The 13,165-nt window shown below is 37.4% G+C and overlaps 1 protein-coding gene across 1 annotated transcript; it reads left to right on the forward strand.

Annotated features, from left to right (window-relative positions):
* Window positions 1-298: 298 nt before the first annotated feature.
* Window positions 299-12,890, forward strand: LOC113150522. Its single transcript, XM_033326148.1, has 8 exons — window positions 299-758; window positions 5,184-5,240; window positions 5,411-6,080; window positions 6,150-6,172; window positions 6,401-7,615; window positions 7,703-9,113; window positions 11,806-11,856; window positions 12,869-12,890. The coding sequence occupies exons 1-8, from the start codon at window positions 299-301 to the stop codon at window positions 12,888-12,890; spliced, it is 3,909 nt and encodes a 1,302-aa protein (XP_033182039.1).
* Window positions 12,891-13,165: the final 275 nt, after the last annotated feature.

Below are 13,165 nucleotides of genomic sequence, written 5' to 3' on the forward strand. Positions count from 1 at the left end.
GTGTGTGGCAGGAGAGAGAGACAGAACAAACAAAACCAAACCAAAAAACAGGGACAGAGGAAGGAACTGTAACACTCCCGGACCATCAGCACTGGATCCCCCCAAGGCTGCGTCCTCTCTCCTCTGTTATTCTCCCTGTACACAAACGACTGCACATCTGGACACCAGTCCGTCAGCTGCTAAAGTTCGCGGATGACACCACCCTCATTGGCCTCATCCCCGATGGAGACAAGTCAGCCTACAGGTGTCATGGTGCAGCTTGAACAACCTGGAGCTCAACGCTCTCAAGACAGTGGAGATGATAGTGGATTTCAGAAGAGACCAAGCCCCCCTCCAGCCTGTCACCCTCTGTAACACCCCAGTCACCTCTGTTGAGTCCTTCCGTTTCCTGGGCACCACCATCACCCAGGAGCCCAAGTGGGAGCAGAACATCAGCTCCCTCACCAAGAAGCCTCAGCAGAGGCTATCCTTTTTGCGGCAGCTGAAGAAGTACAACCTCCCAAAGCAGATGTTGACCAACTTCTACACTGCCATCATCGAATCCATCCTCACCTCCTCCATCACAGTCTGGTTTGCTGCAGCCACTGCCAGGGACAAGGCCACGCTGCAGAGAATCATACGCTCTGCCGAGAAGGTGATTGGCTGCAGCCTCCCATCACTCCAGGACCTGTACAACTCCAAGACCCAGAGACGTGCATCCAGGATTGCAGCTGATCCCTCTCACCCTGGCCATGCACTATTTCAGCCTCTGCCCTCTGGCAAGAGACTCCGGTCCATCAGGACCAGGACCTCACGCCACAAGAACAGTTTCTTCCCTGCTGCTGTCAGCCTGCTGAACAGTTCCCCAATTCCCCCCAGAGAACCTCTGCAGAAACCCACCCCTCCCAACTGACTGTGAATATGCATATTTATGTCTGTTTGTTTTTCTACTATTCTATTCTATGCCTGCACCTAACATCAAGACAAATTCCTAGTGCTGTAAAATGCCCATTATCACACCTGGCAATAAAATGTTTCTGATTCTGATTCTGATTCTGATTCTGATACTTCTTGCTGTTACCGTCTCACACCACCGAAACTTGCAGGATGTGCTGGATCAAAATAGATTTTTTTCATTAGGGCAGTAAGTTTATGGGACATCTTTACACCCTGGTTCGCAATTTTGATGTTTTTACTTCAGAAAAAAAAAGCCACCAGTGTTAGCCGAAAAAAACAAGGTTTTATTTATTGTATCACAGAACTTGGTTATTGGCTCACTTATCATGTTTGATCACTTTTAATGCATGAATATAGACACTGCATCAGTTTTTACACAAGATGTGTGAATGTAGTTTTTTCAACTCCACCATCACATTAACGGTTTGCATGTTTTTTAAAAGGTAAGTCATTGTGTCAACAAACAATGCGTACAATGCAAACAGATGAAATAAATTTAATTCATCCTCGTAAAACTACTTTAGAAAATGCTACACACAGCTGCCTCAACCATGCTTTGCCATGGTTTGTTTTTAGAGTTTGCGCGGACCACTGACATTACTTTTTGTAGTCTTCAAATTTCATTTTCACATTTAAACATTTTCAACACTCTTCTCAATCAGTTTATCTAACAAATTATCCAACTCACAGACAACTGGGTACTCTCCTGTAGACACATATTTTTTTCTCAAACAATTACCCATTTTAAACCCTGCAAAAATTCTACAGTCCCTTCATTTTGGTCAGGTCGTCACTGACCAGCGATTGTTATATCTCGTTGATTGCCTGGATAATGTCAGCCTTTCTTTCAACTTATACAGAAATGTCTCAATGACTCCTTAGATTTTGGCTTCAAGTCGTAGGATTCCAGGAATTGAAGAACAGCAAGTATTAATTTTTCAGTCCACAATCTTTTCTTCACTTTATCAAAATGCCCCAGAAGAAAGCCCAGGGATACCCCACAGACATTTGTGACTGATCTGACTCAGATTGTTTGTCAGACAGCCGTAGCAGATGTCCTTCTGGGGGGCATATATGGCTATATGGAGCAACCGAGTGAGATGAGATTTCACTGTGTCCAACAATACACAGGATAGCGTGCCGTTCACGTCGTCAATGCAACACAGCTCAAGCGATGAGACTGGCCTCTACTGAGGGAATTGTTGGTACAGATACAGATACAGTCGCAGCTGAAGAAGCACGGATTTGCGTTGTGTCAAGTAGTCGGTAGATGGATCTGTCTGGTTTGGGGTCAGTGTGGATGTGGACGAGATGCCTCAGTCCATCACTTTCTGACATAAAGTAGTCAGGACTAAGGTAAGCACATCTGTTTTTTGACCTTAAGAAATAAACAGTGAAAAGATATATACGGGGCACTTTGTGTTGGTTCCAGTTTTGCGAAAAGCTGATTAGAAACCTGGTGATGCCTTTGCATGTAAGAGTAATATGACAGAAATCTACCTGGTGAAATCAGGTTTCTCTAATCCACTCTCCTGAATACAGTAACCTCGAGGAAACCTGCTTTTAATTGGTGTTGATTTAATCAGTTCTGACCTGTTTGTTTGAGCCACCATTGAACCAGTGCTGGGATATCTGGGGGCTAATTGTCCATGATAATTCTAACAATTAGCTTTTTGCGGTTCACTACTTGTTTTAACATGATATTTCTTTGAATCACTGTGTTGCAGGTCAAACATTAACTCAGCTGTTTCATTTATGACAGTGTTATCACCAGTGTCCTGCCCACTTTGTTTGATGAGTTACTGTAGTCGTCACTGTGCTACTTTCATTTTTGCACATGAAGAACGAATTAAGCCCTATTTGTCTCTGTAAGTAAAATAATTCTAAATGTTTTAAATATCACTTGACATGAATATTAAAGTTTCATTCAAAATTGATTGTTCATCATTTGTCTTAGGCCTGGTGATCAGAGGGTGTTTGTTTCTGTTGGGTCTGAAATGAATTACTGCATGAACTCTGTGACAAGTACTATTATTTTTGGCTCCAGATATTAAGATCTGCATTCAATAATAACATTAACTCAGCTTTTTGTTCTTGTTTAATAAGGGACAGCTAAACACTAACATTTAATGTGAGGAAAAATGTACAAAACATACATTTAAATATGTTTAAATCTATGCTTTGAACAAAGTCCTTCTTGAATCAGTTTTATATCAGTAGATAAATCTTTGTTCCAGGCTCCTCAGAGTCTAAGGTCCAGAGTAGATCATTTAACTACAGCAATAACAGATACTGATAACCAGCTTTAAACAGTACCTTTATGGTTTCTACGTCTTCATGCCCCCACAGCTGTTGCCAGAGGTGTTACGTTTTTTGAGTTTTTCATCTGTCTCTTTCTTGTGAATGTAACAATTCAGGAATACTTTGATAAACCCTTTCATAAAGTACAAACCTATTAGATTTTGGTGGTCAAAGGTCACAGTCAGTGTGATCTCATGTTTGTCGCGTTTCTATCAACTTTATATTTTGTAGACATCCATCCTTTATTTAACCCTTTCCACTCAAAGGTTGCAGCCGTTCTGGAGCCTCTCGCCCAGTGATACCTGGGATCAGCTCCAACACCACCAGTCACATAAGTAATTATGCTGTTGTATAAGGGTATAAACGAGCAGTTCAATTAGATACTAACTAACTTTACTCAGTTTGTCCAACTGGGAGTCAGTTCATATTTGCTTCTTGATGTTTTCATTCTTATCTCGATTTCAGTAAAACTCCTCCCAGACCAGAGGACACAAACATTTTAAAAGAGATATTTCAAGTTGTTCAGAAGTTTGATTTCCAGAACATAATGTAAAAATATGTTTTTACTTTTTCTTTGTGGATTATTTTTCTAAAAGCTGAAGAATTAAAACATTAATTGTTTGTGAAGAGACTGTTCGTCATCTCAGCACTATTGAATAGAGACCTGTGTGTGTTTTGAGTTTATCATATTAAAAATCGAACTTCTTTTTATTTTTGCCTCCGTTGCAGCTGAATCAGCTTCAGTACCAGCTGATGTCAGCAGAGTGACATCATGGCGTCTGCAGCACCAGGTGAGTCCAGGTTTACACACTGTCTTCTGTCACTGTCCACACATTACACATGTAGTGAATACAACTAACAAATGCAGGGGGGCAAATAGCTTCGTAGCTCAAGTATTTTTATACCTGAAAACTTGTAATCTAACCATAACTTGTGCGAAAGCATCAAACAGTTTTTTTAATCCTTTAACATGTAAATTTATCATTTTAATTGCAAATGTTTTGTAAATTAAAACCTAATTCAACTAATTTTATGGTTTAAACTTGCTATTTGGTCAGACCCATAGACTGTCTATGATCGCGATCCCAAATATGTTCTAATAATTATTCATTATATTTATTAATGTATTAATTAATATTATTGATTGAATTATCAAGATATTTTTAAGGACAGACAGCTGTGTTTAAGGTGCCGTTGAAAAAATGTACTGTTTTGCAAAGAATCAGGGAACTAGGTGTTGATCCATCAACCCTGGAGACAACTTAACTACCAACTTACTCCTGACTGTAAGTTGAACTGAATAAGAACATTTTGTCATGATCCCTGTTTTTCACTTCCTGTCTTAATGCTTTTGAACAGTGGTGAAAAGCAGAAATGGACATAATATAAAAGTAAATACTAAGAATTCTACAAATGATTTGCATATTATTATTGGTCAGACTATGTATGAATTTAGTAGTAATTGTTTTAACTTACTCTTTCTGCCAAATTCCTTTAAAACAAAGGCACAAATGATAACTAACTAACTAAAACCTAAACACTAATAATTGTTCTGACAATTGAAAGTAAAATAAAAAAAAAACTAAACATTCTTTCACTTTTCTGTTTAGCTTTTATATTTCAGGTTCATTGTTGGGCCCTTGTCTTGTTTCTCAATATCCAGCACCCTTTCCCAATGGCTTCAGCTTCTTTTGTAAAACTGCAGCTGACTGAAAACAATTCCAACCTAGCTCTTTGCTTCAACTTAACATTACTGTTTCCACATTAAGTGTTTTTCTCTCATGTATTATCTGTTGGAAACATCCATTAACTGAAGAGTTATGTAAATTCTAGTTGTTATTATTACGCCAGTAATCTTTGCACATTTGAATGATTTTTGGGAAAACAATAGAGAACACATTTGGAAAGAAAAAAAAAAGTATTTGTTTCTTTGTGTTTCCTCACAGTCACAGATGATGAACAACCCAGGAAACATAGAAACAGCATGGAATATCCGCCTCAAAGTGAGTCAAACTACAGTTTTGTTTTATTGATCTGAAATAATAATATTTAGAGGTGGAAGCTCTCAAAATGTCTGATTTAAACAACTAAAAAGACAAAAACATTAACACGTGATGTTTATGTATTATCTGTATTATAAGGACTTTAATTTTAGATATAATTATGTTTTCAGTGTCTGAGCTGAGGGTTTTTCTGCTGGGGAACAGCTGGTCTGAGAGGAGAAAACTGGGAAATTTTATACTGAGAGAAAGTAAGTTCAACACCGAAAAAGCACCAGACTACTGTATGAGGGTCAGTGGACTGATCGAGGACAAAGAAATTGTTCTCATCAACACCCCAGATCTGCTGCATCCTGAAATCTCTGAAGACAAACTTAGAGAACAAGTAGAAAACTGTGTGAGACTCTCTGCTCCTGGACCTCATGTGTTCCTGCTGGTTCTACAGCCTGAAGACGTCACTGAGCCACAAACAAAGAGACTACGATCAATCCTTGAACTCTTTGGTGATCGATCATTTGATCATTCACTGGTGCTGATATCAACACCCAGAGAGGAGAGTTCAGGTTCCACAGTAAAATACCTGCAGCATCATCTGTTAGGAGACATTATGAGGAAATGTAGACACAAGATGTTGTGGAAGAAAAACCTTGAACGTCCAGAGCTGTTAAAGATCATGGACCAGATTGTGGAAGAGAACGATGGAGATCATGTGAGCTGTGATGTATTTGAGGACGTAAAGTCTGATTTATCCAGTGGTCATGAAAGTCTGAAAGAAGAAGGAGCAGCCAGTGTTAAAGTGGATCCTGTTGAACCTGTTGGTAAGTTCAAAAATATTCTTATCATGTGAAGATAAATGATGAAGTTTGAACATTAGATCAAGAATGAGACAAATTTTTAATCCTACATTTACAGAACTGAAATCTATCTGGGATCCTGCAAAAACTGGTTTTGACCAATAGAAACATCTGATAAGAAGCAGGAGACCAAGACAGAAATCTTCCAAATTTTCTGTGCATTTAAATCTTTCTCTGCAAAAAAAAAAAAAAATCTAGATCACTTTACTTTAAAGTTTGTCTGCTTGGTTTAGATATTATTTTTTAAATTTAATATAAAATATTCTTGTACAATTTTTAAAACTTATCTATTTTATTTATTTTTCACAGCACATGTACTCAAGATTGTGATGTTCGGGAAACAAAAGACAAAAAAAACAACACTGGGAAATTTCATCAGTGGGAGAAAAGAGTTTTCTACCCCAATATTAACTTCACATAAACACTGTGTGACTGCCAGTGGAGAGTGGAGAGGAAAACCAGTAACAGTAGTAAAAACTCCAGACATGTTCAGTCTGTCTGTGGAAGCAGTGAGAGAAGAGATGAAGAACTGTGTGACTCTTTGTTCTCCTGGACCAAATGTTCTGCTGCTGTTGGTGAAACCTTCTGATTTCACTGAGGAGAACAGAAAAACACTGAAGTTCATCCTGAGTTTGTTTGATCAAGATGCTTTTAAATACTCGATGGTCGTCATCACACATGAGGAGAAAGAAACCAGCTGCTCTGTTAAATGGCTCATTGGAGAATGTGAAGGAAGAAATTACAACATGTTTGAAAATGATCATAATAAGTTAATGAGGAAAATTGAGAACATTGTTCATGAAAACAAAGGGACCTTCCTCAAGGTGACCGAAGAGACCAACAGACCCAAGTCTGAACCCATCAAACCAGGTTTAAACCTAGTTCTATGTGGTAGAAGAGGAGCAGGGAAGACTTCAGCAGCCAAGACCATTTTAGGTCGGACAGAGCTTCATTCAGTCTCCAACTCATCAGAGTGTGTTAAGAATCAGGGAGAGGTGTGTGGACGTTGGGTTTCCCTGGTGGAGCTGCCTGCCTTGTATGGAAAACCTCAGGAGACAGTGATGGAGGAATCATTCAGCTGTATCTCCCTCTGTGATCCTGAGGGGATCCATGCCTTCATCCTGGTCCTACCTGTGGGTCCCCTCACTGATGAAGACAAGGGAGAGTTAGAGACCATCCAGAACACATTCAGCTCTCGAGTCAATGACTTCACCATGATTCTGTTCACTGTGGAGTCAGATCCTACAGATCCAGCTGTTGTTAACTTTGTAAGAGAGAACAGAGACATCCAGGAGCTCTGTCAGAGCTGTGGAGGAAGATATGTTGTTGTCAACATCAAGGACAGGAAGCAGATCTCTGAGGTGTTGGAGACTGTGGAGGAAATAAAACTCTACAAAGATAAACCACAGTACTATACAACAGAAACATTTGCATATTCTCAAATAGATAAAGTAATACAACAGGAGAAACGTATCAACACACAACAGCGAGAAATTGAAAAGATCAAGAAGAGCAGGATCACTTGTAAGTACTTTGAATGCTGTGTGTTGTCATGTCCTACATTACAGTATTGAAACCTGTAAGATAACAACAGTTATTTTGATGTTTCAGGTGATGAAGAGGAGCAGAGTCCAGAGAGTCTCAGGATTGTTCTCATAGGGAAGACTGGCTGTGGAAAGAGTTCTTCAGGAAACACTATTCTAGGAAGAAAAGAGTTTAAAGCTGAATCAAGTCAAATATCAGTCACTAAACAATGTCAGAAAGAACAGAGTGACGTTAACGGTCGTCCTGTTGTTGTGGTCGACACTCCTGGTCTGTTTCATTCAACATTATCTAATGAAGACGTTATTGATGAGATGGTGAAATGTATCAGTCTTCTGGCTCCAGGACCACATGTCTTCCTGTTGGTGTTACAGATTGGTCGACTCACACCAGAGGATGTAGAAACATTAAAACCTATTAAAAATCTCTTTGGGGAGAATTCAGAAAGATTCATCATTATTCTTTTTACAAGAGGAGATTCACTTCAACATGAGAAACAGTCAGTTGAAGATTACATCATGAAAGAATGTGATGATTCATTGAAGAATGTGATCAGTGACTGTGGAGGAAGATACCATGTGTTTGATAACTATGATGAACAAAACTGCACACAAGTCAGTGAGTTAATAACCAAAATTGACTCTGTAGTGAAAGAAAACAGAGGTAACTTTTACACCAAGAAAATGCTACAAGATGCTGAAGAGGCAATAAAGAAAGAAGTGAAGAAGATCATGAAGAAGAAGGAAGAAAAGATTAAACGAGAAAAGGAGGAACTTGAAAGAAATCATGAGAAAGAACTGCAAGAACTGCAAAATAGAATAGAAGTACAGAAACAAGTCATTCAACAGGAGAGAAAACTGAAAAACAAACAACTTGAGGAAATGAAGGAAAATATAAGGAAGGAGTGTGAGCAGAGAAAGAAAGAACAAGAAAAGAGAGAAGAAGAAGACAGGAAGAGGAAATGTCAGGAAGCAAATGAGCGGCAGGATTGGGAACAGAAACTTTCAGCTTTGGAGAAAAAGATCAAATCACAGTCAGAAGAAAAAGAAGCAATTGATAAACAACTGGTTCAGAGCAGAGAAGAGATGAGAAAAGAACGAGAGGACTGGGAGAAGAAACAAGAAGAATGGTGGGAAAAACGATATCATGAAAGTGAACAAAAACAAAAGGAAGAACAAGAAAGACTTAAAAAACTCCAAGAAAAATATAAGCATGAAAGAGAAAATTATGAAAAGAAAACACAAGAAGAAGACAGAACACGAAGAGAACAGGAGGAAACACAGAGAAAAGAACTGGAGGAAAAATATCACAAAAAAGTTGAGAATCTGATCGAACAAATGACAGTGGAAGCCAGAAAACAAGCTTCAGATTTCAGAGAGAATCACAGTCAAGAATTAACAGCTCAGAAGCAAGAGTATGAAAAACAAGCGAAAGAAAAGGTAGAGATGTATGAGAAACTAATGAAAGAGAAAGATGAAAAGCATGAGAAACTAATGAAAGAGAAAGATGAGAGACATGATAAACTAATGAAAGAGAAAGATGAGAGACATGATAAACAAATGAAAGAGAAAGATGAGAAACATGATAAACTAATGAAAGAAAAAGATGAAAAACATGAGAAACTAATGAAAGAAAACGATGAGGAGCATAAGAAACTAATGAAAGAAAAAATAGAGTTGTATGAGAAACAAATGAAAGAGAAAGGTGAGATGTATGAGAAACATATGAAAGAAAAGATAGAAATATATGAGAAAAAAATGAAAGAGAATAATGAGAGACATGAGAAATTAATGAAAGAAAAGATAGAGATGTATGAGAAACTCACGAAAAACAAAGATGAGATGTATGAGAAACAAATGAAAGAGAAAGATGAGGAGCATAAGAAAACTAGCAGAGACAGAGATGAGATGTATGAAAAACAACACGAGAAACTAATGAAAGAGAAAGATGAAAAACATGAGAAACTAATGAAAGACAAAGATGAAAAACATGAGAAACTAATGAAAGAGAAAGATGAAAAACATGAGAAACTAATGAAAGAGAAAGATGAAAAACATGAGAAACTAATGAAAGAGAAAGATGAAAAACATGAGAAACTAATGAAAGAAAACGATGAGGAGCATAGGAAGCAACTTAAAGACAGAGTAGACATGATGAAATGTGTGGCCAAAAAGAAAGAAAATCTAAAAAAAATTGATGATTTACTGAGAAAACATGATCAGGAAATGAGACATGTGGAAAAGAAGGAAAAAGATGATCTGCAGAAAGAACATGACAAACAGATCAGTGACTTGATAGAGCAGCTCTCGAAAGACCACTCAAGGTGCTGCATTTTATGAGATGTACATGTATCGATATCTATATTAAGTATTAAGTTTTATAAAAGTTTTTTTTTAAGTATTGTAACAGCAAACATGTTTACCAAAGTTTAGTAAAAGTTAAACAGTACAAAAGATTAAATATTGTTAAAATACTTTCAGTTTCAGCAGACACACTTTTATATAGTTATGTTCTATTTTTTCTTCTGTTGTATTTTATTAAAAACCTAATATGTGTGTAATTACTAACTAACAATAAGAAATAACAAGTGAATTCAGAGGTTCTGTTTTGTTAAAATAATCTTTGTTTTCTTCTTAATATGTGAAAAAATATGCTGTAACTACAACTACTTTTCATTTGTGAAAGACCATTTGTTTACCCTTCACTGTAAAAGAATCTTTGTAATTTATTGTGAAATACCTGCATCTGTGGTTGCCACAATTTTACCGCAAAAAATAGGGTGAAAATGTACAACACATTACGGTATATTTAATATGAAACCATATATTTTATACTTGCCAACTTTTGTGGTTTACATAAAATTTCTATAAAAACACAGGTTTACTGTGACCCTGTGTACGGTAATTTAATTTAAAAATTACTGCTGTAGTTAAATCTATTTACAGGTAAACTATGTAAAATAACAGACATAATGTAAACCTAGATACAGTCTATTTCAGTACTCAGTGTCACACAGTACAGCTGTATGACACATTACTGCATTTTATTGCAAAGTTCAAAGTTACGGTGAAATACTGGCAGCTGGGGTTTCTTGGCATAGATTTTAAAGTCAACAATTACTTATTAAAAATTTCCAGAATAAACTGATAAAAACAATCTAAATCAACAAACTATAATCATTAAAAGTAAAGATTGTGCTTTTAAGTATTCTGTGTTTATCTGATGGAATAAACTGCCCATTTAATTCACAAAGTCGTTTAAGAGCTTGAAGAAACATGTATTTGTAGGACAATGTACAGTGCAATTAACAATATAAACATCATAAAAAATATGGTCATTTGCCCATGTTGATCAAGAGTAATAAGTCAGACATGACAGAAGATGGTGCTCAACAGGGTTTAGAGTCTCTCATGAACGTGGTATTCCATAAACTGGAACCTAAGATGTGTGTTCTCATCATTTCTTCAAGAAAATTCCCAAGTTGTCCATAAGGTGCACACTGTGGACTGGCAGGTTTTTCTCTGCAGCCAGAAAACACAGACAAAGCAAAATTAGATTGATGTAGTGATGAGCATTATACCCACCAAACAGCCTTATCTATACAGGCCTTCTCTATACAAAGTTCCAATGAATCTTTAGAGTCTGACCTATATATCATCAAGCAATCAACAGCATTACCAGCCTAAATACTCAGATGTCTCCACAACTATTCTTTAGAGTTCTGTTTTCTTCTGTGTATAATTAAGCTTGAGAAAGATCAAGTTGAGTGAAGTTTGAACTTTGCTTGCATCTTTCTATTTTTTATTACACTAACATGAATGAGGGGGCCAATACTGCAGCTTACCTCTATTTTTTCTAAACATCACAGATGTTTAAGTCATAAGGTTCACATTTGAAGTGTCTTGCTAATACTCACTTGTCCTCCTGGTTGGTTGGTTGTGGCACACAGCTTGTTTGCACATGGACTTGAGTTCACCCCTTTGTTTCAGCCAGGAGGTGTCACTACACTTCCTGTTTTCCTTTCAGTCTTGGCCCTTTCTTTGCCACCTCCCCCTTGATCCTTTTCTTTTGGTTCCAGAGTTTTATTAGCCATTACATATGTTGACACAGGGCATATGAAAGTGGTGATGTTGTAAAATCCATAAATTTTCCTAACTGCTTGTCATCTTCAGTGTTGCAGGAATGCTGGAGCCCATCCCAGCTGTCACCGGGCGGGAGCCAGGGTACATCCTGGACAATAGTCACCAGTTTATCACAGGACTTACAGAGACAAGACAAATATTTACAGCTATAGGCAATTTAGAGTCACCAATTAACCTAACAGGTACCAGAGAATCCATGCAGACACAGGGAGGACATCCAAACCACTGTGCTGCCATTTGTTTTGGACAATCCCTAAGAATTAAAGTTGTGGTGCACAGGTATTACATCTTAAATCAATACACGTTAAGATAACCTGAGTAAATACAAATGTAGTTTTTAAATGATGATTTCATGTGCATGAATGCCAGATTACTGCCAGACTTATTGAATCAAGAAATAACTTGAATAAAAGCTGCCTGACAAAGTGAAACACACTAAAAGATCTCAAAAAGCAGATAATGCTGTGATTTAATGTAATTCAAGAACAGACGAGAAAAAAGTAATTGTCATGTATCAGTCCTGAAAGTGTTACAAGCCATTTCTAAGGCTTTGAGACTCCGGTTACCATTGGTAACCGTTTATTCACAAATAGAGGAAAACCTGGAACAATTGTTCCTAGAGCGCAACTTAAGTTGCAAGATGGAAGCCACTGCTGAGCAAAAATAACAAAGGCTTTTTTTACATTTTCCAAAAAACATCTTGATTATCCCTGAGGGTAAATATTGTGTAGACCAGGGGTATTCAATTAAAATTTAAAGAGGTCTGGTTACACAATATTTTTACAAGCAAAGGATTGTTATGTAACAAACTGAGCATGTGTCTCCAGATCCGGGTGGACTGGTCATACTGGGCTCTGAGACTAGAAACTTTCTGTGATTGCACTTCAGATTTGAGTGGGTATGTGTGTTCAAAACCTTTGTGTTTTGTCTCATAATGCCGTTTGACATTGGTACTTTTAGTAAGAGCCACAGTTTCTGAACATATCAGTTACACTGGTTTAGTGCTCCCAGTGGGTAATATGAACAGAAAGGAGTCTGTTCATTCCAGATTAAAAACTCTATTTTAGCTGTCCCCTCTTCTCTTTTTGGACAGGAGGACCTGTCTGCTCACATGATAACGTTTACTGTCTGGACAGGAACAAAAACATATTCTAGTTATTTGTACTGTTGGATTGCTGCATGTAGCTTAAACACAGCACAAAAGAGAACAAGAAGTGATGTTAGCTCATAACCAAGCTGTGTAAATATACAGAATTTTAACAAGATGATCTATTAAGCTTTTTTTTTTAACAAAAAACTGTTACACAGCCAATTTATTTGAAACGTGCCTCACTCACTTTGTTACCAAGTTATTCTACAGCCCCTGTCTTGCCATATAGGGTCAGAGGGA

Source organism: Anabas testudineus, chromosome 9 (assembly GCF_900324465.2).
Source record: "Anabas testudineus chromosome 9, fAnaTes1.2, whole genome shotgun sequence".
In the NCBI taxonomy this organism is placed as follows: domain Eukaryota; kingdom Metazoa; phylum Chordata; class Actinopteri; order Anabantiformes; family Anabantidae; genus Anabas; species Anabas testudineus.

Excerpts from the sequence above, each read along its gene's own strand:
- LOC113150522 (XM_033326148.1), top strand. The coding sequence starts at position 299 with ATGATAGTGGATTTCAGAAGAGACCAAGCCCCCCTCCAGCCTGTCACC. Across the intron at positions 6,173-6,400 it reads TGAAATCTATCTGGGATCCT|CACATGTACTCAAGATTGTG; the intron begins GCAAAAACTGGT and ends TATTTTTCACAG. Across the intron at positions 9,114-11,805 it reads ATGAAAGAGAAAGATGAAAA|TGTTGCAGGAATGCTGGAGC; the intron begins GCATGAGAAACT and ends TGTCATCTTCAG.